The 27,855-nt window shown below is 34.2% G+C and overlaps 2 protein-coding genes and 1 long non-coding RNA gene across 6 annotated transcripts in view; 2 read left to right on the forward strand and 1 right to left on the reverse strand.

The window, feature by feature from the left end:
* The window catches only part of LOC100747801 (CCR4-NOT transcription complex subunit 6-like), a 141,764-nt gene that overhangs the window by 11,316 nt on the left and 102,593 nt on the right, over window positions 1-27,855 (reverse strand). For all 4 annotated transcript variants that reach the window (XM_024366127.2, XM_033319643.1, XM_012382967.3 and 1 more), the window contains exons 2-3: window positions 17,347-17,415; window positions 4,434-4,746 (exon numbers count right to left, since the gene is read on the reverse strand). In XM_024366127.2, coding sequence (XP_024221895.1) covers window positions 4,434-4,732 — 299 coding nt within the window. In that variant the 5' untranslated portion in view covers window positions 4,733-4,746; window positions 17,347-17,415. The remainder of the gene's footprint in view (window positions 1-4,433; window positions 4,747-17,346; window positions 17,416-27,855) is intronic.
* Window positions 10,857-11,314, forward strand: LOC117151406 (28S ribosomal protein S24, mitochondrial-like). Its single transcript, XM_033319644.1, has 2 exons — window positions 10,857-11,053; window positions 11,143-11,314. Exons 1-2 carry the CDS (start codon window positions 11,027-11,029, stop codon window positions 11,311-11,313), a joined length of 198 nt encoding a protein of 65 aa, XP_033175535.1. The 5' UTR covers window positions 10,857-11,026; the 3' UTR covers window position 11,314.
* On the forward strand, window positions 13,481-14,295 carry LOC112212490. Its single transcript, XR_004461303.1, has 2 exons — window positions 13,481-13,933; window positions 14,012-14,295. It is a non-coding gene; the product is annotated as an uncharacterized LOC112212490 (long non-coding RNA).

Below are 27,855 nucleotides of genomic sequence, written 5' to 3' on the forward strand. Positions count from 1 at the left end.
CCTGGGACTCATCGACTCTTCGCTTTTTCTATCTGTCCAAGGACCATGCATCGGCGAAGCAGCTCGTTAATCGATCTCATTTAACGTTGTGATTCTCAACCAGTATGCCGCAGGAATTTTTCATGCGACATACTGATTATATCAGTCACTGACTATTTTTCCTCTTAGGCTTTAGACTGTCGAATAAAAAGAACGATTGCTCGTGTGAACAGCCAGTTTTCCAATATAATGTATGCTATGGGAATAAATTCGCGCTAGAAGCAGAGTCAGCGAGATTCCATGGCTCCAAATAAGTCGAGAAACAAGAACAATATTTTTTCGCTTGCAGCTTCGTTTCCGGGGAATTCTTTTCTTTTATTATTTAATTTGTATCTTATAATTTGTCCAGCTGGACATTCGGTAAATTTTTCTAGCTTAACCACCTAGCACCTACCTAGCACCTTCTAGCACCAACCTAGAAAATTAGCCACTTGACAGCGAAGTCTATTTCCCTCACACTCCTAATGAAAACTTGTCCTTAACAAATCGGCTCTTTTCGTGTCCTTAGACCCACCCATAACTAGCTTTTCTCTGATTTTCACTAAACATCGTCACTAAACTTTACTGATTTTCCAACTTTCGAACAGTCAACATCTCTTTACCTGGTTTCTACCCTTAGATCAGTCGCCTACTTAATTTATATAAAGTTGTTAGAGTAAAAGTGTCATTTACACGTTTCAATTCAGTGTATACTCAATTGTGACTATTAAATGCATAATAAAGTGTAATAAAAAGAAAGTTAATAGTTGTATTACGGCTCAACTTTCTTGCTTTTTTATAATCTGAGTTGTGACTTGTGAGTTTACGTGACAAATGTGTCGTCGGTCCTCTAATTGAATAGCTTCGCAGAAAAGTCCTACGTGACCTTGGTCACGAGCGGTTGCAAAACACGTGCGTGGTGGGGCTAAGACAAAGGGATGCTAAGGGAGAAAGACGAATTAACAGTCAGTGTCAGTGGAGAAGCCACAGAGTGTGAATCGAGAAATAAGTGAGTGCAAGTTGTGTTGTGGAGAGGGTGTGGTCCGCGTGAGAGAGAGAGGGAGAGAGAGAGAGAGAGAGCGTTGGATCTGTGATTGACGAAAGCTGCAAATTAACTATTGAATTGTCTAAATTATAGTACGTTATTGTATTTAGTTCACGTTAAACAACGTTTCCTGTTTAATCAACATCTGTACAATCCATTCATTGTAAATAAATCGTAATAGTTTACGATACTACAGTACGTAATATCACAAATGAAATTCAATGTAAATTGACAATATTATTGAAACTATTCTGAAAATTACATAGCATGTTTGATTATGTTTTAGATGGGCAACGACCTTGTAATTTATGTTTGAAATTGAAAAATGTTTACGTATGTAATATCACAAATCAAAATTCAATGCAAATATTATTGAGACTACTCTGAAAATAAATAGCATGTTTGATTATGTTTCAGATGGGCAACGACCTTGTAATTTGTTTGAAAAATGTTTGTGTAAGTAATATCACAAATGAAATTCAATGTAAATCGACAATATTATTGAAACTATTCTAAAAATTACATAGCATGTTTGGTTATGTTTTAGATGGACAACGACCTTGTAATTTGTTTGAAAAATGTTTATGTAAGTAATATCACAAATGAAATTCAATGTAAATCGACAATATTATTGAAACTATTCTAAAAATTACATAGCATGTTTGGTTATGTTTTAGATGGACAACGACCTTGTAATTTGTTTGAAAAATGTTTATGTAAGTAATATCACAAATGAAATTCAATGTAAATCGACGATATTATTGAAACTATTCTGAAAATTATACAGCATGTTTGGTTATGTTTTAGATGGACAACGACCTCGAAATTTATGTTTGAAAAATGCTTGTGTAAGTAATAACACAAATGAAATTCAATGCAAATCGACGATATTATTGAAACTATTCTGAAAATTAAATAGCATGTTTGATTATGTTTTAGATGGACAACGACCTCGAAATTTATGCTTGAAAAATGTTTGTGTAAGTAATATCACAAATGAAACACAATGTAAATCAACAATATTATTGAAACTTCTGAAAATTATACAGCATGTTTGGTTATGTTTTAGATGGACAACGACCTCGAAATTTATGTTTGAAAAATGCTTGTGTAAGTAATAACACAAATGAAATTCAATGTAAATCGACAATATTATTGAAACTTCTAAAAATTACATAGCATGTTTGGTTATGTTTTAGATGGACAACGATCTTGTAATTTGTTTAAAAAATGCTTGTGTAAGTAATATCACAAATGAAATTCAATGTAAATCGACAATATTATTGAAACTTCTAAAAATTACATAGCATGTTTGGTTATGTTTTAGATGGACAACGATCTTGTAATTTGTTTAAAAAATGCTTGTGTAAGTAATATCACAAATGAAATTCAATGTAAATCGACAATATCATTGAGAGTATCCTGAAAATTACATAGCATGTTTGGTTATGTTTTAGATGGACAACGATCTTGAAATTTATGAACGATCTTGTAATTTGTTTAAAAAATGCTTGTGTAAGTAATATCACAAATGAAATTCAATGTAAATCGACAATATCATTGAAACTATTCTGAAAATTACATAGCATGTTTGATTATGTTCTAGATGGACAACGACCTCGAAATTTATGTTTGAAAAAGGTTTGGGTAAGTAATATCACAAATGAAATCCAATGCAAATCGTCAATATCATTGAGAGTATCCTGAAAATTACATAGCATGTTTGAGTATGTTTTAGATGGACAACGACCTCGAAATTTATGTTTGAAAAATGTTTATGTAAGTAATATCACAAATGAAATTCAATGTAAATCGACAATATCATTGAGAGTATCCTGAAAATTACATAGCATGTTTGAGTATGTTTTAGATGGACAACGACCTCGAAATTTATGTTTGAAAAATGTTTATGTAAGTAATATCACAAATGAAATTCAATGTAAATCGACAATATTATTGAAACTATTCTGAAAATTAAATAGCATGTTTGATTATGTTTTAGATGAAAAACGACCTGGAAATTTATGTTTGAAAAATGTTTGCGTACGTAATATCACAAATGAAATACAATGTAAATCAACAATATTATTGAAACTTCTGAAAATTATACAGCATGTTTGGTTATGTTTTAGGTGGGCACTGACTTCGAAATTTATGTTGGACAATTTTTTTCAAATGTAATACAACAAATGAGATTCAGAGCGGAACAACAGTATTATTAAGAGTGGAAATTATATATAGTATGTTCGCATTGTTAGCATTATTTAGCACACTTAAGAAGCACTATGCGCGAGTGAAATAGATCTAATGGCTACTGGTAATAAATTACATTCCTAGCATGTAGCTGTGCAGGTGAGAGAATTGCTGCATTTTGACAAATAACGAGAAGGAAATGCCAGGTAAGAAATTTCTGTTGTGGTAGGTGTGTACGCCAGTTGTACAGTTAACAGTTGCTATGAAGTTAATTGTATTTTGCGTATTATGCAACGAACGTGCCGATCCATCATTGTCTCATGTTTTGCTAATTAGATAACTGTAAAGATGGTGAAATATGTTCGAATTTACGCGTATCACGGAGCGTTCGTTTTGTATATCTATGCAAAACTGTATGTGCAGCTAAGCACAACCTATAAATTACCACTGTGAATAGTTGAAAGGTACTAGAACTAGAGTTTGCAATCATTTAAGGTCTTGATGTGTCAAGAAATGTTGGCAAGAGAATAATTGTTTTAGTTTTTACGTGGTCCTAGTTACGTGCATTGTGTTACATTTGCATAAAATCTTGCATTGTGTTTATATAAAATATTCTTCGGAATTCCAATATTTATGACGAAAGATTAGATTTCAAAAATTTGACATTCAATTATACAAAGATTAATACGAACTCCAATTTATATTATTATACAGATATTATTCGAATCGATAAGAATTTATCTCTTTATCAACAGAATATCTCTTTAGCAATCAGAATTTATAATCCTAAGCTACGCTTCACAAACCATGGACAATTTTTCTTTCCTAATTTTTTCCCCTCTAGAACTAATAGTTTTCTGAAAAATCAATTTTCAAGGAGATTAGAAATTTCAACTTTCGAGATGTTCTGCTTAGCAACTCGACAGGTGCAACGGCAAAAGCACGAAACATCCGCAAGATGGAAATTTTGCAATTTTGTTTAAAATTGACTTCTTCGAAAACTGTGGGTTCCAGGAAAAGCAGTTTGCAGATTCGTGTTTAGCTCACGAAGAATTACCTACCGAGTGTTGCAAAATCGGGAAAAAGTACAAACTCGTCGAACAGTGTAATTTTTTGTAGATTTACTCGTTAGTTTTCTACATAAAAATGGATGGATCTTAAATAATGTCGTACTTACTTCGCTGTTCTGTAAAATATAGCACATCCGTCTACGTATTTACGATCATTCTCCGCCATCGTCTTCGCTCGAGATTTTGGAGAAAATATGCCATCGTAGCCATCGTGTTTAAGTTCTGGCAGGAAGAAATTGTAGAATTGGTCCGTTTCGACCTCCTGCAGGCTAATTATGTCCGCGGCATAATGTCGTATCTCATCCAGGATCCCTTTTTTCCGATATTCCCAATCGAGCGCCCAACTCGGACAATAACCGTACATTTGCCGAGTCGCATACTTGTCGCATAATACATTGTAACACATCACTGTGAATATACCTGGAACAAAGACAGAACCACTTACAATTCGGGAATTTTACGAAATTAAAGTCGAAACATCTTTTAGAATAATCGCTCTCGCGAACGGATACTTTAACTTTTCTTTTTATAAAGAATAAGAAGAAGAAGAATGAAGATAAGAAAGATCGATAATACGTAAATTGGAATATAAACGTAAATTTAATTGGAAGGGAAAGAATATCTCTGTAAGGTAGACATTTGTTCAAAATTGGACTACGTTTGCCAAAATTTTCTCTATTTCTTAACGTTTAAATTGTTTCGTAAAATTATTTTGTTTCGAAGTTTCAGCAAGTAAGAAACAAGAGCATAAAGATATCAAAATTAGTGCCAGTCGAACTGACGATGATAAAAATGAAGTTGTGTGTATTTTCGTGTGTTGGGTACATGTATGAATGTATTTTTTTTTACTTTTTTTTTATTTAAAGTTGTTTATTTAGCCCAAGAATACATAAGTTTTAGATACATATTCACAATAAACGGTGAAATGTATGAATGTATGTGACGTGTGTAAATATTTATATATGCGTACGATATATATAGTAGATGGCAATGATCTTTTTTGTAATGGCCTGTGAGCCTGAAATACGAATAAACATCATCACTGTATTTTAAAATATTTATCGAATTATTTAACGTGATAAATTAGAAGTTCTACTGCTTATACATAGACTGCAAATGTATATGCAACTTTGTGTTTTTATAAACGTAATTACAGAAATGAAACCTAAATAGAAATTTGCCTCGTATGCTAAATATGCGCTCTATTTTATATATCGTACACATTCTTGCATATTATATGTACTTCGTAGAATTTTTGGAATCTTAAATTTCCAAAAAAACCTATGAACATCCGGGGTCTACTTACGTAGAATAAATAATTCATCGAATATAATCAACAAAATCATAGGATGCGAAGGTGAATGGAAAAGGAATAATTATTTTACATATTGTTCGTAGACGTGGGATTTACATAAAAATTCTCGTCAAAGGTTAACGAGAGTTTAATAGTTATTTCGAATTCATCGACGTTATCATGTCAAATGCACATTGTTTGAACACGATGTGCCGTGAGATAAGCGTCGTTAATGGCTGTCGTGTCCCGGTTTTCCTTCAGATTTCCTTATCCAAATCCAAGTTGGAAGATAGAGACAGTGTAAGTACGTATAGAGACCCGAGCTTATCTTAACGCGCATAGACGATAACGACTGAGAAAATGAGACAAAAGGGAATTCTTCTATAGCTATTTTCCAAAAGGTGCTTTCTTCAGTACCGTGTTCAGGACGTCCTAGATGATTCACTTAAGATACGTAAAGAGCAAACGTGTTCGAAGCACATACACATTCGTTCATAATTATTAGCACATCTGCTGAGTTTCATAGGAAACGTGATAATTAGTAGGCGGAGAGCTTTTATGCAAATTTATGTTTTCGAGAATATAATCAAAGAAGTATAGACCAGGCAGGCGATTTTCTTATCTATTAGGTTGTCTGAAAAGTTTCTTTCGTTTTATAAGGAAATAATAGACGCACAATGTTCTTTCTTTTATATTAGTCTATTGAATTATGCACGAACATAATAATAGAAATATAACGAAATGGGTCATACCTAATTCAATAAAATGATATCAAACAGAAATTGTTGTTCATCAAAATTTTTTTTTATTATTTAATTTGTACTTTATAATTTGTTCAGTTGGACATTCGATAAATTTTTCTAACTTAATTGCTAAATAACGTGTGGATGGCTACCCCCAGCGGGTTACTATCTTCGAGTTTGACTATTTTATTTCTTCAGTCAGGTCTGTGGGGTGTTTTCTCGACCAAAGGTCTTCTTTTCTATTTAATTTGTACTTTACAATTTGTTCAGTTGGACATTTGGTAAATTTTTCTAACTTGATTGCTAAATAACATGTGGATGGCTACTCCCAGCGTAATACCATCTTCGAATTTGACTGTTTTATTTCTTTAGTAAGGTCAGTGGGATGTCTTCTTTTTAGTCTTCTGTCTATGAGAGTTTTGCTCGCTTCGACAACACCTGGTTTGAATGTGTTGCCGTTCTTTCCTTGTATTTTTCTGCGTACAAGCCAATTACCGAGCAAAGTACTATATTTTTTTCAAATGAACTTTGTGTCTCTCTGAAAGATTTAGATTATTCATTCGTTTTTTTTTATTTAGTTGTTTACATTCATAATTTGTCCGATTTGGACATTTGGTAGAATTTTTTGGCTGTCTGATTATCATGTGGGTGGCTACCCCCAGTGGGGTACCATCTTTGTGTTTGTTAGGTTATATCCTTTGTGAGGATTATTCATTCGTGTTGAGGATTTATCTTGGAATAGAGAGAGGAAATAAGTACGATATGTATACCAGTCCAGATCCTCACACTGCCAGCGTTACTTTACGAAACAGCTCCAAAGCCACGGTGTATTAATACAACTACGAAGATCTACCCGTCTATACTCGGCTGCACCATCTTTGCAGGGTTTGCTCCTAGAAAAAGCTATAAGGCTAAGAGGCTATTCCTTCAAATTGATTTAGAGATAAACAATACCTACTAGCTTCGAGGACTAAGAAAACCAAACACTAAAGAAGATGTAGAGTTCTCCTAGAAGCGAGAATCACTTTGACAATTCGTACACCGTAACACTGTTGGAAGCAGGATAACTGGCAACAGGCCAGGAAACAGAATCGTTTGCTCGCAATTAGATATATCAAACGGCGAATGTTTCCATGCCTATGAATCGAAGATACAGCATCCTCTTTGGATACAGAATCCCTGCCACCTTTTCCTGCAGATAACAGAGCCTAGCGTACCATCCGTAATTATCTGTAATGGATAACTCGACTGCCTCTTCCAGCTTTGCTCTGGCGGAACAAGGCTCGAGCGATTAAGACTGAACTTTCTTCGCTGTTGGCGTTCATTACGTTACGTTGGTTCCACGCAAACGGATTAACAGACCAGGAAGGAAGATTTCGAAAGTCTACTTTATTATTCCGGCACGTTGCACCATTCGATCTATTTCGTAGCGCCACAATTGCGGCTGGTTTCCGATAAAAGGACGCGCCACAATAAACTATGTATCTTTGCTTCAAGATTTAAGCGGCTGCCAGCCGACGAGAGTTCGCGTTAAGCGCATCTGGTCTTACCGGTCGCGTTTGTCTTTAATACTCGCTCGTTCGCGTTTACTCGTATTCACGTTGCTGCACGTAACTTTGCAACATCCCTTATTGAACAGCGAGTGCAGGTCTCTTCGGACTTGCAGTAATAATATATACGAAGGAGACTACGAGTACAGTGGAAGAAGACTTTCAGAGTATGTCTTTTTCCACGCAGGTATCGTCCAGCGTACGACTTTGCCGTTTTCTTATTTTCAGACAATAATTAACATCGGAAACTAAATTGGAACGTTGGGAAGTAAATAGTCGTCGTGTATCTGCAAGGTGAGTAGCTGTTTAACGTGCTAGATGTATCTATGGTGTTATTATCTTGCTTGGAAAATAGTAAATATTAATTGCGTCTTTTGATGTACCGTTTTTGGTAGGAAATGTTTTTAAAGTTTAATATTAGTACAATAAAAATGTACAATCCAGCGTAGATATTGGTCGGAGATTTCAACTTTCATAGATTTCGAATCAGCTTTGTATTAAGCACGTGTTTAGTCTACAGAATTCTTGGCGATGCTTTGGTAATATGTACGATATTTTAAACGATATTTCGTAGGAAGAAAGTTAATTCGACGCGAAGCTAATTATAAATATCGAAGACATCGTGAAGCATAGATGAAACATGGCCTATTCAATTGTTGCCAATTAACTCAATCCCTCTCTGTCATCTTTTATTGTATTATTAATTGATTATAATCCTGTGAGTAGCTTTGTTAATAAATTGTCGACTTTGTTAATAAATTACTTTTATCCGATACTCGATGAATGGCTGTTTCCTCATGCGAGTTGTAATAAGAAAGTGATTGTCAATGGCAACGTAAGCTATGAAAGTGTTGGTTCCAGCTTCATTCATGGTTAGGAACGGCATTTCCGAGGTCATCGATGCCATGACCTGGCTCAATAGTCGTCAAACCAGTCTCAGGAAATCCGAACAGGTTACTTAATTTACCGTCGCTAGCATGAAGCCAGCAATGTTATTAACAGTACCGCAGAGAAGAGATGATATCCGGTCCTCGAACAGCGAGATGCAGTAAAAATCTGAATAACACAGATCAAGATAAAATTAAATAATAAATTTGAAACGTCAAACGTGGTTTCCATCGTTAATGAAGTCATTATCAAGACAAACGATCGATCAGCAAATATACGTACCTATACTTATCATTAGCACGTATACCGTGTAAATTGATACGAAACAGCATAATTAGCAAGAATCGTTTATTTGAATAGAACATTTTAAGCCGAAGAAATATTAGCTATTTCGTAACATCGTACGCATTAATAATACTCACTATTAGAAGAATCAAAAGTTGTCCGCTTGTGACTACGTTTAGGATCATTATACAAATTTATAGTTTAACAGAATTACCGATAGTTAACACGAAGCTATTCTATCAAAACCAGACAAAATGACTGGTCTTTAAAACATACGTAATAATAGAATATATTTATATTTATTGATTTATTACTTTCTCATGTTATGTAGTACATTTTTGATATTATTAATCCATGGTCCCTAAAAGAGGGTTGAAACATTTATAAAATTGTAGAATCAATCATTTTGACTGGTGTGGTGTTTCTAGTGTTAGCATCTAGCGATCTAGCGATCGATCCGGAATTTTTCTGATAACTGATATCATCGTATCGAATGATACGCAGTAAAAATTGTAAAAACGTGTGGGAAGCTGTACGAAACGAGAAAATTGGTTAATTGGGGTTCGATAAACAGGTTACAGGACCCTTTTACATTTTGACAAGTATCAGTCATTTCGATTGGTATTGGTATAAGTAGCCTTGATACAAAATTATTTCGAGTTTGAATACATAACAAACAAAATAAAATTGATTATATTATTCTTTTAGTTATCACTGCGAAAGTCATTACATCATTGCGGAAAAAAATATAACATGAAGTAGGAATTTTAAAATAAAATTGTAAAACCAGTTTTCCTTGGAAAAGACTTATAGAAGAAAACTTGATTTTTATTTAAATGGAAACCAGCTATCAATAGAATTCAAAAAAGTTTCTCAAGAAATGAAATTATTCAAAGATATTAATTTTTAATTGATCCATTGTGAATGATTCAATTTTTATTTGGCTGTCAGTAAACGTTATCGATGACGGAGATCTAATTTTTTGAAACTTACCAATAATCGTTATCGATGATCCGAATTTTATTTTGGTTACCGATAATCATTATCAATAGCGAAAAACCTTTTGGTTACGTTCGACTACCATAAGTTTTATAATTAGTATCTTTTTACTTTGTCAATGAGTAATGTTAATAACAACTGACGATAATCGAATGTATACAGGAAAATTTATTGTCGTCAATAATGGTTATCAGTAACGAAAACAAAATTCTCCTCATTGATAACGATTAATGGTAACAAAAAAAAAGTACCTGTTGTTTATATTCGTCACTAGTAAACAAAATTAAATTTCCCTTATCGATAACGATTATTCGTAAACAAAAAAAAATTCTCATTATCGACAATGACTACCAATAATCAACAAAATTTGGATCTTTTGCAATAGTTATCCGTAATCAAGATTTCTTAGTTAAAAATATTAACTTTTATGTCATGACGTCTAAAATATATCTTATAATAGTTTACTCTGTTTAGTAAGATAAATAGAGAAAAGAAGCTACAGTTCGAAATCATAGTTCACATAAATAAAACATTAGATTTTTGGAAAAAGCTAATTTCTTCGGACAAAGAAAAATTCATAAATTCAATTTTCGACGGTACAGGTGAGCTGGTCGAAATGGTTGTAACAAAAATGTAAACGACTAGAGCAACGATTACATATACGGAAACAACAATAATTCCAATAAAAGCCTCATTGTGTCGTTATAAACGTGGGAATGATAATGACGCATAATTGCTGTCTTCCAAAGAATACGTTCGTGAGCGTAATTTGCACTTTTTTCATTTATACAGTTAAAGGTCTAAATGTATCTTGAGAGTTTGAAACTACTGCCACGAATTCAAATTGTTAAATTCAGTGTTCAATGTATTAAATGTTACCAAGTTCGAAATATAATATAAATATAATTTTTGTTTAATTATCACACAGATAGTTAAAAATAATGAGTTTAATACCATATCTACGTTCTGTATGTACACATTTATATGTGTTGCATGAAATATATATGTAACATAACCCTATTCTTAAACTAAATTAGAAATGAAATATTTTTTTCAGATATTAATTAATCAAAATAATGTTGCGAAAAGATATTTACATGTCAGCACAATACTTCATAAAGTACAAGCTGGACGTTATAGACCAAAACCAAAGGTAGTGCAACCACTTACATATGAAATGGCATATCCACTACATGAAATTGTTGCTAAAAAGTCATGGAACTCATGAAATACATGTAGGTATACTTTATAATTTGTTTTACTAATAAAACAACTTTTAATGGTAATATTAAATTAAAATTATATACAAAATTTAAAATTTGTTTTAGTTTTATATTATGTTCATTCAACTTTTTATATATTTACACGTTATTTGAATATATATGGATTGTTAAATGTATTTTTTCTTTTAGCAAATGTAAAGGATGGATGCCAGCCCATGTAAAATTAATTTTTAAATTATCACTAAGTAAGTAACATTTTTAATTTAATTTAATTTAATTGAATACATAAAAAGCAAAATAAAATTCATTATATTATTCTTTTAGTTATCGTTGCAAAAGTCATTTCATCATTGTGGAAGAAGATATAACATGAAGCAGGAATTTTAAAATAAAATTGTAAAACCAGTTTTCCTTGGAAAAGACTTATAGAAGAAAACTTGATTTTTATTTAAATGGAAACCAGCTATCAATAGAATTCAAAAAAGTTTCTCAAGAAATGAAATTATTCAAAGATATTAATTTTTAATTGATCCATTGTGAATGATTCAATTTTTATTTGGCTGTCAGTAAACGTTATCGATGACGGAGATCTAATTTTTTGAAACTTACCAATAATCGTTATCGATGATCCGAATTTTATTTTGGTTACCGATAATCATTATCAATAGCGAAAAACCTTTTGGTTACGTTCGACTACCATAAGTTTTATAATTAGTATCTTTTTACTTTGTCAATGAGTAATGTTAATAACAACTGACGATAATCGAATGTATACAGGAAAATTTATTGTCGTCAATAATGGTTATCAGTAACGAAAACAAAATTCTCCTCATTGATAACGATTAATGGTAACAAAAAAAAAGTACCTGTTGTTTATATTCGTCACTAGTAAACAAAATTAAATTTCCCTTATCGATAACGATTATTCGTAAACAAAAAAAAATTCTCATTATCGACAATGACTACCAATAATCAACAAAATTTGGATCTTTTGCAATAGTTATCCGTAATCAAGATTTCTTAGTTAAAAATATTAACTTTTATGTCATGACGTCTAAAATATATCTTATAATAGTTTACTCTGTTTAGTAAGATAAATAGAGAAAAGAAGCTACAGTTCGAAATCATAGTTCACATAAATAAAACATTAGATTTTTGGAAAAAGCTAATTTCTTCGGACAAAGAAAAATTCATAAATTCAATTTTCGACGGTACAGGTGAGCTGGTCGAAATGGTTGTAACAAAAATGTAAACGACTAGAGCAACGATTACATATACGGAAACAACAATAATTCCAATAAAAGCCTCATTGTGTCGTTATAAACGTGGGAATGATAATGACGCATAATTGCTGTCTTCCAAAGAATACGTTCGTGAGCGGCCCATAATGATCATGATTGTCAGGGTCGTCACGAGAAGTGCAAGAAGTAATTTGCACGGTCCTGCTGGCATAGTCGTTAGTCGCATTCCGCGTTGCTGCACGTACGGACTTATCACGACCAACAGATTTCAAATAATTCCACGTGTTTCGAGACCACAATGCAAGACAGGAAAAAGAGTAGTCAGTGGTATACTAGTGGCCTATACTTGAAATTTCAGGACTGGATCGACCCATGCTTTCTAATTGCATCAAATGAATTTTCGTTGAAACGACGCAGCAGAAATTACAAAATGGAAAACCACGTCAAAACGTTTTGTATTGTCCTCGTGTTCAGAATCCACTGCCGAAGCGATTCCCCGTGCGGTAGCTGCACAGTGCATTCAGCAGGTTCCGTGTTATCGAGAACACAGTTTTTAAGGCGCATGAAATTTTATTATCATTCAACGTACATAGTTTTCCTATACATCCAAATCTGGTAAGTAGAGGCCACAAAATAAAAAATGAAAAGGATGTTGATGAAGGTTGTTGACTGATTCACCGAATTTGTGTCCCCTGGCTAGACTATAGTCGATCATCTGTAACTGAATCAGACTGTAACTGGATCACTTTACGCAGACGTACTTGATCGTCTTTGGAAAGAATTCGTAGGGTCAACCGGAACACGTACCAATTACGAGAATGGTTTCTCCTGCACGACAGTGCTTCGGTACACTAGTCGTTGATTACCTTCGTTTCCATCATTCGTTTCTATCAGCAACCTTTTGCTAGAAAATCGGTTGCAGCGATTCATCTTTCACTCTTTCATCTTCTACTGTCCGGGTTTGGCGCCTGCTGACTTGTTTCTGTTTCCTAAGCTGAAAGTGGCACTACGAGGATAGCGTGTTTGGACGATGTAGAAACGATCCAGAAGAACGTGACAGTTCTTTCAAGTCCAATTTCAAAAGAGGACTACGCACAGCGAAAGGATGCACGTTGACTAATAGATAATGAAATTTCATTTATCTGAAAAGCTGTGTTCTTAATAACGTTGGTCCCGGAATTTCCTGAGCGAACTGTGTATACGAGACACCCTGTATATTGCAATGTAGAGAAGCTGAAGAATAATGGAACGTTTGTAACGAAACGTTCAAAAGGCTGTAATTAAATAAACAGATCAAAGAAGAGATAGACGAAGCTACGGGAAGAGAAGAGATTGACAGTACAATCGGGTCATTGGATGTAATAACAGCGGCCTATTATTATAAGTAATGAATAGCATGACTCATAATGAAATGATTTATCTCATTTATTCCATAGTCAATCAGACAATGGGTTCCTTTTAGTTGACCACAACAGTGGCGATGGGAGCGATGGTAATAGTGACGGTAGTGACAGTGGTATCAGCAGAAGAACGGTTGTTCGCGCCGTGTCTTTCTGGCACTGGGTTTCTCTAGCTCTTTCACAATATCGTGGCAACGCTTGCAATAAATCTGTGGTGTGGTGCGATATGGCAATCGGCAGGCTGCGTGACATTTCGATGCTACGAAACTCACTGATGCTGTGATTCGATGTTGATCGACGGCCAAGGTATTCGTCGTTGGATTAGATCACGTCATCTGGTCACAAGGTAGCATTTATTATCGTTGCAACGTGCTTTTGTTAAAACAATTTTCTATTTCGTACTATACAGTGTTTAATAATCATTTAATTCAAACTGAAAGGGATCTGCATTATTAGAATGGCCTAATATTTAAAGGAGCTACTATCCAAATATTGAGTTATCTAAACAGAACGTCTGTTAGTGACAAATGCTGTTAGTAATTTCCATATTTTTCTGTTTGAAATACCATTCTTACATTTAATAGTAGGATGTCTTAGCTAAATGAGTTCAGCTAAATGTCTGCCTTATTTATGGGTGTATGAGAGTATTTTCTTGTCAGGACAAAGTTTAGCTATTTGAAGCTTTGTAATGTGGCTTGTGTGTGATACAGTATTTATGGAAATAATTGCACTGAGAGGCATCATCGTGATCCGCATCAACACCTGTTTTGGTATATGTAAACAAAGATGTACTCAACAACACACTTGGTTATTGATTTTGGCAACTAAGTGATTGCGAATTTTGTCATTAGGTGATAACCCAATGCCAATCCAATAGTTCCAGTACGTCTACAACAAATCATGAACTTACGTTCTACAAAGATCCTCAAAAGTACTTCATTAGAGGAATAATAGAGTGATGGAACGAAGAATAGAGAAATTTAAGACTTATCAAGCTACGCTAAGTCTGTAACAATATAAATGATGACAATCTGGCTTTACTGTTGAATGGAAAAGATCAAGTAACATTAACTCGATTAAGAATAAGACACAACTCTACCTTGTTATCAAAACTGAGCTAAATATTTGTGATATTTAAGGCATATTGAGCTTCATCGAAGGTATCCTAATCTCCTACCTTAATTAGAATATTAGAAGGGTACAACATGACCTGACAAACTTTAAAACTGAATAACATGCTATAAAAAGAAGACTCTGACAAAAAAGCTCCAGATTTTCTGAAAGATATTGCTTTACAATAATTATGTGTTCTGTCTCACTGAGCATTCTCACCTGGTCATTAATAATCTTAGGAGTTACACGTTGATCTTAAACACACAATAAAAAAGAAAGATGACGTATAGTACTAGACATGTGGCTGATGCTTGTATTCTATTTAATATAAGTAGGAAAAGAAGATGGTGAGTTGCTAACAGTAAACAGTGGATGAATAATATTGTACGTATGTTTCTTAACTAACGTGCCATGCTGTGTGAGCCACAGGTGGCTTACATGTACTATACTTTCTGTTTACACGGTTGATGTTTGCAGAATAAACAGATAGCTTATTATTGTAAAATATTTCAAATATTTACAGATAATTAGCGATTAATTATGTGTGCAATTACGTATTCGTAACTATGAACAATAGAAATTTCATGTTTTATATTGTATCATACAGAATGTCCACTTTAAACGCATATATGTTATCTATTATTTCATTATTTATTGAAATTGTTATTGTTATTTCAGTCAATCAATATTGTTATCAATTGTTATATACAGAGATATCGATACCAATGTATTTCTTTAAATTATTCTATCATCATCAATTTATTATACATTTCACGATGTATTCAACGATATGAATGGGATGTGAAGAATATGATCGATGTACGAACAGAAATTTCCGGTGTCTTTATAAATGTTTATGCTAAGTTTTAAATTGGATAACACGGAGACGATGGATAATGGGATACAGACACACGTACCTTCGCCTATTGTCACAGAGTAAACTGATTTAGCAATGAAAAGAAAAGCAACAAACTAATCTTGAGAGCAACTCGTCTGCGTGAAATTACTAAAAAACTACTTACAAATCATGGAAATCATGAATCATGGAAAACGTTGCAACTAAAGTATTAGAAAATGTTTGCTTAAAAATCATTAAAAAAGACAGCAGTGGTTTACTTTGGTTACTGCAAGATAAAATTGGAAAATTAACAAATCGCTACGTATTATGTATTTTGAGTTGCGTTCAACAATGATGAACATATTCGGACAATAATTTCAAATGTAGCTAAAACATTTGTTGCATTGACTAAATGTGAAGTTTGTTTTTTCGACCGAAAGTTATAGGAAGCTTACATGCAATGACATAATTATTATGTAAAATCCTACAGAGCTACATTTACTGTAAAAAGCGTAGGATATCATTGAATACATTCATATTACGATGTATTATTTAAAAAAAGTGGAGTCTATGTTATTTGTATTATGTATTTAAAAAAGGTCAGAAATATTAGCATCAAGTATTACACCATACCGTAAAGTTTGTAATAAATTCCAAAAAAAGCGATGGCTTTGTTTTATCGTATGTTTACATGTATCTGTGGTAAAACTACAGTTTTACTACAGCTGTTTATACTCCAAACATCAAGATTTTAAATAGAAAATACAGCATGGGCCACCTGTGGCTCACATAGCATGAAACATATTAATTAAGATACATATGATATCACTTAATCGCTACTCATTGTTAAATTCTCATATTTTCGGATACTACGTGTTCTTTAGTGATTTATAAATATGGAAAATGTGGAGAAGCAAAAGAATAAAAACTTCGTTTCATTACATTTAGTCAATGCAACAAGTATTTTAATTATATTTTAAATTTTTTTCAAACATGCATATCATATACATTATTAAAGGTATCGTGAAATACAAAACGACGATTTGTTGATTTGCAATTTTATCTTAATAATTGAAATAAAACTGGACTTCCAATAATAATTGAAATTGCTTTAATGAATTTTACAGAAACATATTGTGATGCCTTAATTGCGACATTTTTCAATATCGTATCTTTATAAATGCTTAGGAAACGAAAATTCAATTCAAATTTTCTCTATCAGTTTTAATAGACAGTTTTCATAGACAAAATTCTTACAGGAAGAAACTTGCTAACAAGTTAATATCGCTGTCTTTCTAAATAGCACACGTGCATTTCAAATAATATTTAATACTTCCAACAAATTAGGTTCGATCTTGGAAATGATCAAGTTTCTTCAGAAAATCATTTATATTTCTTAGATTAATTTCCATATGTAATAAATTTATTAAACGCATTGTAACTTACATGTTGGTCTCGTCCTATTCGGTCTCGTCAATGGAATCCATGGTCTTTGAGGTGGATGATTTGCAGTAACTGAAACAAGAAATTTGTATTAATTAGTAAAGGCAGCGCCAAATTATAAAACGTAATTAATGGCATATTTATGAACTAATTTACGCATTTATCAAATTATATATTTGTATATTATACACGTGTATTTTTGGAAGACTTATTTTATTTATTTATTTGTTTAAAGTGAAAAATCAGCAAGTCGCTTGTAATCATTTTGAAAACTGAAGGTCATTTTAATATTGTGCAAATAATGAGTGCATTTAATGTGTGCGAATAAATTTTCTGTAGTTATTCACTGAAATATTTACAACGTTTATTACGTAATTAAGATGAATCTGTATGAATACCAAACAAGTATCAATTCCATGCATAGCAATTAGTTACAGGTGTATGCTGTCAACTTAAGTACTATCGAATTAAACATAGCATACTCTCAATTTACAACAATTGCATAAAATACGAAGCGATATTTTAATTATTAACAATATTAACCGTTATTAAATTAGAGAAAAATAATTAAAAAATCCAGAGTACTCGATAAAAGATTAGAGGTAGGGTTTAATAAATGATAATAGATAATAATAATAGAATAAATAATAAAAGAGGTAGTTTGGAGTTAGAGTAAGAATGTTTTCACAGACCAAAGTGTTCAACTTTTGGAATTTTTGAAAGTTTGGTGCTAAAGCACTTGAACGATATACAGAGTGGTTGGTAACTGGTGCTACAAGCGGAAAGGGGGTGATTCTACGTGAAAAAAGAAGTCGAAAATACAGAATAAAAATTTTTCGTTCGAGGCTTTGTTTTCGAGAAAATCGACTTTGAATTTTGGCTCGGTACGCGTGCACTTTATCGCGTCTCGTTATAACGAATCTCACTGTAGATTGTTGTCTCGATGGAAAAATGAAAAAAAAAAATTTATTCTATATTTTCAACTTCTTTTTTCGCGTAGAATCACCCTCTTTCCGCTTGTACCACCAGTTACCAACCACTCTGTATAATCTCATCAATTTTGTCTACTTGAAGCAGTTGCTACCCCGCGTCCGTATCGAAATCATTTGTATTAACGCGTGACTTTTTAAAAGAAATATAAATGCTATTAAAAATGATTATTATTATTTCCATAGTATCATTCCAGCTGTATATTTATGATCCATTAACGAACCCCAATTTGGCTAACATAGTTGAACAAGAGCTACGTGAACCGATTTACCAAATAAGTGGCTGATATATAGGTTACGTTTTATAGTACCGTAAAATGACCCACTTCTCGCAGAAGCTTTAAAAGCGGAGCAGTAAAACAGAGAGAAAGAGGGTGAGCGAGGAATCGGAATATATGAAGAGGTACATAGCGGAGAGCGTTAACGACTCTCCGGAAATGATGGTAACAACCTTGAAACCCAGAGACGTGACTCAACTCTGGCACAAATGGCGGTACATTAGACAAGTGGCAGGAGCAAAGTACGACGAGGCGCGAAGGTAATCAAAATTAACAATTCAAAGCCTCTGACGTCGTACTAGTCGTAGAACGTGTTGAAGACTCGGCAAGAGTGCTCTTGCCTTCGTCTCCTTATATCCGCAACCAACCAGCTAGTTGACAGACAGAGTTCGGGTAGTAATCTTCCAGTTGAAGACCAGTTCTAACGAAATTCCTCCAACACAGAGGAGCTGGAACTCTCGACTCGTAATTTGTTCGTGTTGCCATTCGACGCAATTCATTTGCTAAATTTGCCCTACGTCATGTCACGACGTACCGCTGTCCTCAACAGAATTCCAAGTTGGAGAACGCCGAACCGGAAATTGAACTTAACTTTCTATTTAGTTTTCGCAGCCAGTTCCAGAAGTTCACAAGTATGTAGCAGGATCAATTGCGGAAGGCTTGGCGAACGTTAGAGAACTCGCTCGTCAAGAAACTTTCGACAACTTTAGCCTTCTCGTCAGTCGCGCAAACGTAGGACGGGGAAAAAATGTTTCGTTCTGTATTAGACGCGCGAGCGTTTATTAAACGCTATCCTGTTTCATTATTGAACGAATTCTATGAGGAAAATTATTTGACGCAACGTGTAATGTAAGTACAATCGTTCGTTGTATCTTTGAATGGGAATAAATTACGTCAGTAGCAATTTTGATAATTTTCCGACAATCTGTTTGAGATAAATTGCACAATTCTGAAACTTCTAAATGCGTGTTAAGTAAAATTTGAGTGAGAAAATTGTACAGAGTGGAAGAATGATCAACTTCATCTTATCTTACTATGCCCAAATTATTGTTTAGTCAATTGGCTGATCTTGATAAAATAAACATAAATGAATAACTAGATAAGATAGAGATAAGAATTACCAAGCGAAGAAGGAAAAGAAGCGCCTGTGAACTGGCGAAGAAAACTGTGAATAAAGACTGGGAAGAAAGGTGCTTAATCTATAGTACTCTATAGTAATCTATAGTAATCTATAGTAATCGAGGTACTTTAGTTTGGAGTAGTTTGCATTAGAATCGAATAAGTAGGTTTAGCCATTAATTTGAACATAAGTAGAGAAGAGTCCATACTAGCAGATCTTGGACGAAACACTCACTTTCTCTCTTCTCACATTGTGTCTAAGGTACAGGTCTGTTAGGTGAGAGCCTTACTGAGGAGTCCATACTAGCAGAACATAACTAGAAGGCATAAGTAGAATGTTAGCGTTAAGAGTAGATATCGAGTGACATCCACAGAATAGGACACTAATGTGCAATATACGAAGTAAGAGTGTCAGGCTAAAGAGGTATGATATATTATATTTGATATATTATATTATCCCAAAAGTTTCTTTCGTTTTATAAATAAAAGAAATTTTAGAAATTTTAGAAAGAAAATGTAGAAATAATAGATCCACAACAGTTTAGACACACAAAATATATAACAACCTAATTTAATAGAAAGTCAAGTCCCATCCTGTGACACCTAGGACTTAGGATCACATAATAAATAACAACAATAACCAGATAAGATAGAGAAACGGTAAGTGATGCGTGACTTTTTCACGAATACAACGAAGTGTCTTGTTTAATTTGAAATCTCATGTGCATAGAAACGAATACACAAGATGAATCGCACAAAGCATTGCAAACTACCTTTTCTGACTCTGTTGCAGACTTGCTGTTTTTAATTAAATGGGATACCATAGTTAATTATTTGGAGCATAACAAATTCCTTGGGGAAGGAGAAATAAAAAATGAAATTTTTTTAGATGGAACGACATGTTAATTTTTCGTTTGCATAAAAGTTACAGAATGTTGTTTGACGCTTGCAAAGTACTTTCATGTGCAGCAACTAATCATGCCAGTCTCTTTCCATCCTAGTTTTCATCTTTGATTTTCGGTTTAATTCTTTAATCTCCTTCTCCGAGTTTGTATACTGTCCAACTTGCTTTTATATTACTGTTTGTTCTATTTTATTTATTTGTTCTGACACGTTTAGTTCGCAGTTGCCATCTGTGATTTGCGATGCAATTTATGTTCATTCGTATTCACTGTAGTTCGTTTCATATAGTCTGATACAAGTAGTTTGTTTCATCGTATTCTCTTATGTTCGACGTTTTGAATGGCCTTTCATAAGCCTGCGGATTCACTGTATAATTTAATACGAATTGGATGAGTGTTGCAGCAACTGAACGTTCAATGTATTTGTAATTTATTTCTTCTGGTAATAAACGCTCATAGAAAACAAGGACTAGCCATCGTGCTATAAATGTTGTACTATAGACATTTTGTAAGAATGCTCACAATTCTCCTTTGTAATCCTATTAACAGAACCTCGAGATAATCCAGTGCCAACAGTAACAACGTGAATATAAATTAGTGGATTTTTTTCAAAATGAATAAACACTAAAAAAGCATCGTCAGCATTTGTAATCAGATTAGATCTATTTCTTTTCTTCTTGCAATCTTCCCACGAGTTCTTAAAGTCTTTTCAACGTTATAAAATATCTTTTACGTCTCTCTGGATATCTCGTAGCGCGCGCACACAACTGCAACGTTACGTTCATCGAACATGTAGAGTATATCGATCTTTTTATTATACGAATACATTTTTAGTTATCTAAGGACGAACCGAGACACTGAAACAGTTTTAGCAGCGCGAGCAATGCATTTGTTTATTTCGCAACGTGAATGTTCCCATTTTCTGAAAGTATATAAGGAAATATACGTTGTTTCTGAATGCCTTGATGCAATCCAGACCCTGCACAAGTTATGTTCCTCATATTTACATTCCATTTGTAACGCGTTTATAGTCGCTAAATTTGCTACGATAAATATTGCAGTCATTTATTGCATTCATTTAAAAAATATATAAGGTATGTCAATATGAAACCGGAATTCTTATATAGAAAATACACGTTTATTGTATGAAAATGATTAAAAATATTTTATTCGAAGTATTGCCCATCACTAGCTATACATTTTTCCCACCTGTCTGGCAATTGGTGGATGCCACGCCAAAAAAACTGTCGCTCTTTTGAGGCAAACCAGTCATCGAGGCATTTTCGTACATTTTCGTAAGAAGCGAAGTGCTGGTCAGAAAATGCGTGTCTCATCGATGCAAATAAATAGTAATCGGACGGAGCCAAGTCTGGTGAGTAAGCCGCGTGCGAAAGTATTTCCCAACCGAACGCTTCGATCGTTTCCTTCACCGGTTTTGCTGTATGCGATGGTGCATTATCACGAAGCAAAAAAAAAAAATGGAATGCTTTTAATTTTTGTCAAAAAATTTTTGTCAGTTTTCGTCACAGTTTTGTTGTCTTTTATATGACACAGCCAAACTTGTTAATACAGAACAAAAATTAAATTTAAGGATTTTGAAAAAATAAAGAATCTTAAAAACATAGAATATTATAACAAAAATATATAAAATACTATATAAGAATGTGTATATATAATGTTTAAAAGTTAGTTCAATAAATTATTATTTTCTTGAAAAATAAAAAGCTATAACTTTTCAAAGACATAATTATAGATATAGACATAGATAATATATGTATATGTATAATGTACACATACACGTATTACGTACCAAACGTACGTATGTGTATAGATTTGGTCTTGTAGTCGATGTCGGTGGTTCGCCTGGAGCTACCCATGATCTTTTACGCTTAGGATTCTCAAAATATATCCACTTTTCATCGCCAGTCACAATTAGGTGGAGAAATGATTTTCTTTTGTATCTGGCGAGCAGCATTTCGCAAGTGGTTTTTCGGTTTTCCTGCTGTCTTTCATTCAGTTCATGTGGAACCCATTTTCCCACCTTCTGGATCTTTCCCATGGCTTTTAAACGTATGGAGACGGCTTCTCGTGTCACGTTTAATTGATCAGCGAGTTGTTGTTGCATTTGAGCATCATCCTCATCCAACAATGCTTGCAATTCGCTGTCTTGAAACTTTTTCGGTGGTCTTCCACGTTCTTCGTTCCTCACGTCAAAATTGCCACTTCTGAATTTTTTTAAACCACTCAAAGCACTGTGGTTTACCAAGCGCATGCTCACCTTAAGCTTCAACAAGCATTCGATACGATTATGCAGCAGTTTTCTTCAAATGGTAACAGAAAATCAATACTGTCCGCAAATCGTAGTTTCCAGGCACAAAATTTGACATGTTTAAACTATTACAAACTACGCTGTTGTATGAAACTTGTATTGTTCTGAGTCGAAAATGTTTGTGAGATGTCAACAAAGACTTTTGGCATTATTGACGTAGTTTAGTGACAACTATATTATCAGCTAGGGCCATCTATAGGCAAATTCCGGTTTCATACTTACAGGCCTGATATATCATTTTTCCACGTTAATATTCCGATGATCGATACCATATTTTATCATTTTTCCACGTTAATATTCCGATGACCGATACCATATTTTGGAATCCAAGGCCATTTCAAGATCGTAATACTCTATTTCACTTCGTTGGAGGTGTCAGAGAAAATAGCGATAGCTACAACTGATAAAAATTAAGAAGAATGACGAGACTCGTATGTTATTCAGGAAATAGTTACGAACTTTGTTACAGTCAATTTAAGTGGAATTTAAAGCAATGGCAATGGTAACGTATCGTGAAATATTTCTTCTTCTCTTTTTTAATTTCCAGGTTGTTTATATACTATTACGACAATAAATAAACCTTGCGTGGAACGTTGATATGCGGATACTTGTTCGGTAGCTCATAGCCGTACCGAGTACTTGATTATTGTTAGCTATTTATGTTTACCGAGTGCCGAGTTAAACTCAACTAAATCGCGTTAGGAGGTCTGTTGGTTGGAATCTCTCGAGTTTCCTCTTTACTCCACTTTCTACCCAAAGCGTTTTTGCCGATTGATTAAAAGATGAGAGTTTGTTCTCGTGTCTGCTTGCGTGGGTAATTATTTCTTCTTTAGCGGATGCTATCTGCAAACCTCTGCGTATTCAATTATTTCCAATCGAATAAATGCACGATGAATTATAATCATTATACAATTCTACGTTCACGATCAGTGTCCATCAGATACGAAAAATAAATTCTAACGGTCTGCAACGAATATTATAACCATGTTATAGACAATACAGAAGATACGAACCGATCAGCTCAACATCTACCAGTTACTCACGATTGTCTTCCTATGCTAAAACGTTTGTTTATTGTTATTTATAACAGAAGGCGAACGAGCGTGGAAATTATAAAAAACTACCCTGCAATTTTAGTTTCAAATGTTTGCTTAAACATCTCTATATTCGGTACACTGTTTCACGACGAAGAACGATCGTCAAGGATCATTTTTATATGAACTGAAGTATCATCTCATGCTCGTAATAAACTCTGCTACGAGCTCTACCAAATTATTAGGTTGTCCGAAAAGTGTCTTTCTTTTACAGACACGTCTCTCACAACAATGTATTTTTATACAAACATGAAACCTAATCTGTCGAACGTTGTAATCTTTATCTTGATAGAACAAAATGGATCATACGTAAATCGATAAAATAATATAAAACGAAAAATGTCGTGCATCCATTATTTCCTTATAAAACGAAAGAAACTTTTCGGACGACCCAATACTTCGAACTCCAACGAAATACAATAATAGTTCATATAGAAATGCTAAAAAGTCATTTCCATACGAATTAACTAAGCAGGTACGATCTTACGTGCAAACATATGGCAAGGTAGCCGAGTGTAAGTGTAACGACGATTCTCGATACATCGTCCGCATTCCGTGAAACCTTGCAATCCTAATTAAGATCTTTCGTTGTGGACTGGTTTAACGCTATCCGCCGAGTAAAGGGTAGCCACGGACACGCATAAAAGAAGAAAGCGACGACCGCTGTGATTCTCGGTATATAGTATTTAACTGTTTTATTATGTTCGTATATCGCGTCGAACAGTTTTTATAAAGAGCCGCTGGAGCCTCGGCGTAGCTCATTCCTGAGAATCCATGTCTCGTACGGACCCGAAGAAGCTGCGAAAAACAGCATTCTAATTAATGCTGATCGGCTCGAGGCGAATTCCAATTTAGCTATCAGTTAATGCTATTAATTAAATGAGAAATTTATTTTGTTATTCGTCGAATGTTAAATAATATTTCATAAGAAATATCATATCCTTAATTTAAGCCATGGTCACCGAGCTATGTAATGACGCGGCACGCAAACAGGTACACGCGAGCGTGTCATGCCACCGAGGTTAATGGCATCGCGCATAATGACAGGCTGCAGTCACGGTGAAATCAATAATTACGATAACAGGGTTATGGTAACCGTGCCACGCCACCTTTTGCCACGTGTGATTTAGAAGCTGACAATTTCAACGCGCGCCCACGCTTTCCTCCTAGATAACGTATCGGCTGTTTATTGGATCGCGAGCTGCACATTGAAGTATCAATAAGGTCAATCGAAACTTAAGCCGATTTTACGCTGCTTCAGTTCGAGGAAATACGACGGATGAACGCTGCTTTCATTCTCGACTCAACCTCCAGCATTTTTGCTCTAATTAGTTCATTAACCCTCGGACAACCGTGACGTGTTTATCTTGATGTGACATCAACGTGATACTTGTCAACGCCACATAGTACGTGGAAATTACTATATTTATTTCAAGCAGATCTGTGTATTATAATACGTACTTTTATACTCGTGTCGTAATACGTATATATGTTGTGTGGAATAAATATCATTCATAGGCTAATTATCCATATCTCAATCATCTTGCCGATTTCGATGATTTTGAGTATGTTGCCGGGGTTATGATTCCGAATAATTTTTTCCTATACGTGTAACCGTCGCTCGGATTAAAGTTTGAGAGATACTCGCAAAAATCTACCGGTACCACTACAGTGAATTTTCCCTACGATTGTACGTCCCTGACAGCGTATGCGTCAGTATCGGTTGGATAGAATGAAACCTAATCGAAATCTACATACAGGGTGGCTGGTAACTGGTGGTACGAGCGGAAAGGGGGTGATTCTACGCGAAAAAAGAAGTCGAAAATATAGAATAACAATATTTCGTTCGAGGCTTTGTTTTCGAGAAAATCGACTTTGAATTTGCGCTCGGTACGCGTGCACTTTATCGCGTCTCGTTATAACGGATCTCACTGTAGATTGACGTTACTTTTTTAATTTTTACAATTTTTAAATTTTAATATACCTGTATAAACTACGAATACAAAACACGAACTGGGTCTGACTAGGCCATTGGCGGATTAAACAAGGCGATTTCCATCCTTCCAGTCGGCTATCAATTTCGGTTTGAGAATTTGTTAGCAACCGTGGATATTAACCACGCGGATATATTGTCAATGATGGAACGAATTTCGTAGGTTGATTTACCGCAAAAAGATTCTTTGGTTAACCATAGACCGCATTTCAGTCGTGGTTAACGTGTATTTTGTTGCTGCAACTTGTGTTCACAACCAGTGAACACCGCATCTGGTCAGTTGATATATTAACATTCTTCCTGGGTACGTACATAATACGACGATGTTGTAGCATTCATTCGTTCGACTTGTGCATGCACAACTTACATCCAAATGTAACTTATAATTGTATGTCGGATTAATGTTGGAATTTTGGGCGTTTGACGAATCTTCGCGGTTATAGCTGATGTTTATTAATACAAATGCGGTTATTATAAGAGGCTACAAGTAATAGCGGCGATCGAATGGTCGAGATGTTGATGACAATGAATTTAGGTTCGATAACGAATCCACGGTCAACGGGATGACGAATGCGATGTGATACACGTATGACTCAACGTACAAGTAAAAATTGTCTGAATGAACTAGTCTGAATAGACTTTGCCTGAGCCCAAATCGAACTGCCCTTATATAGTCCTCTCCTCACCTCTCGGGTCGATCTTTATTTTTAAGGAGAGCTATATAATTATTCCATACCTCTGTTAAGTACACGCCCCTCCCGTGGCTACGTTTTTTAGTGATTCGTTATGTCACTTCGAGTCCAAGCCCGTGGTCATAAACCTTGAGCCCAACTATTTTTTTTTTAGTTTTATTACTTAAGTGTAGCTATAGTAAAAGTCTGGACTAGGGTATTAGGGTTTTTTCCAATATTCCGAAAGGGAGGCCCCGACGTCCTTTCATCTCCGACATGTGTAATAATTATTTTTATACGGAAGTATAGCTTCTAATTATAATTATAGACCATAACTTTGTCACTTTTAATTACTCTCTTATTCGCGATGATAGAAAAAAATGTTTCATGGTATCGAGAGAAACATACTGTGCTTTATCTGTTTCACCTGACGATGACCCTAAAATGTTGTGTAAAGGTTTTTTTTTTATTTAATATTTCACATTCACAATTTGTCCAATTTGGACATTTGGTAGAATTTTTTAGCTGTTTGATTATCATGTGGGTGGCTACCCCCAGCGGGCTACCATCTTCGTCTACCATCTTCGTGTTTGTTAGATCTTCGTGTTTGTTAGGTTATATTCTTTATGATTTGTGTAGGTGATATTAAAATCTTTAAACGCGGTTTTTATTCTATTTTTTATTAGATACCCCTGTAGCTAACAGACATTTTCACATCTCTGCACACTCGTGTCCTTTGCATTACCTGTTGTCGGCACATGAACTTTGAAACGAAAGAAAATTATTAAGATTCTCCTTGTATTTTGATCGTCATTATTTCCTGCATCTAGGCTTTACGATTTTATGAAACACAAAGAAATAGATGCATTAACATTAATGTACAGCAAATAATGTACTAACATTATGATAAACCATTGGTCAGTACTTAACGAGCTAAGCCACTTACTCGATTAAAATTAAACTGATATATCGGTTAAACAAGATATCAAAGACTAAAGTATTAAATTGAAACAGTATTAAAACGAATATTCCTATCATTAATGCTTGTACGATTATCGGAATGCATATCGTTTTGTTAAATTTTCGGAGTCATTCAATATTTAATACTCTTATTCGATAAAGAGAGAAACGTTTTAC

The sequence above is a fragment of the Bombus impatiens genome, unplaced genomic scaffold (assembly GCF_000188095.3).
Source record: "Bombus impatiens unplaced genomic scaffold, BIMP_2.2 scf_0200, whole genome shotgun sequence".
NCBI classification, from domain to species: Eukaryota; Metazoa; Arthropoda; class Insecta; order Hymenoptera; family Apidae; genus Bombus; species Bombus impatiens.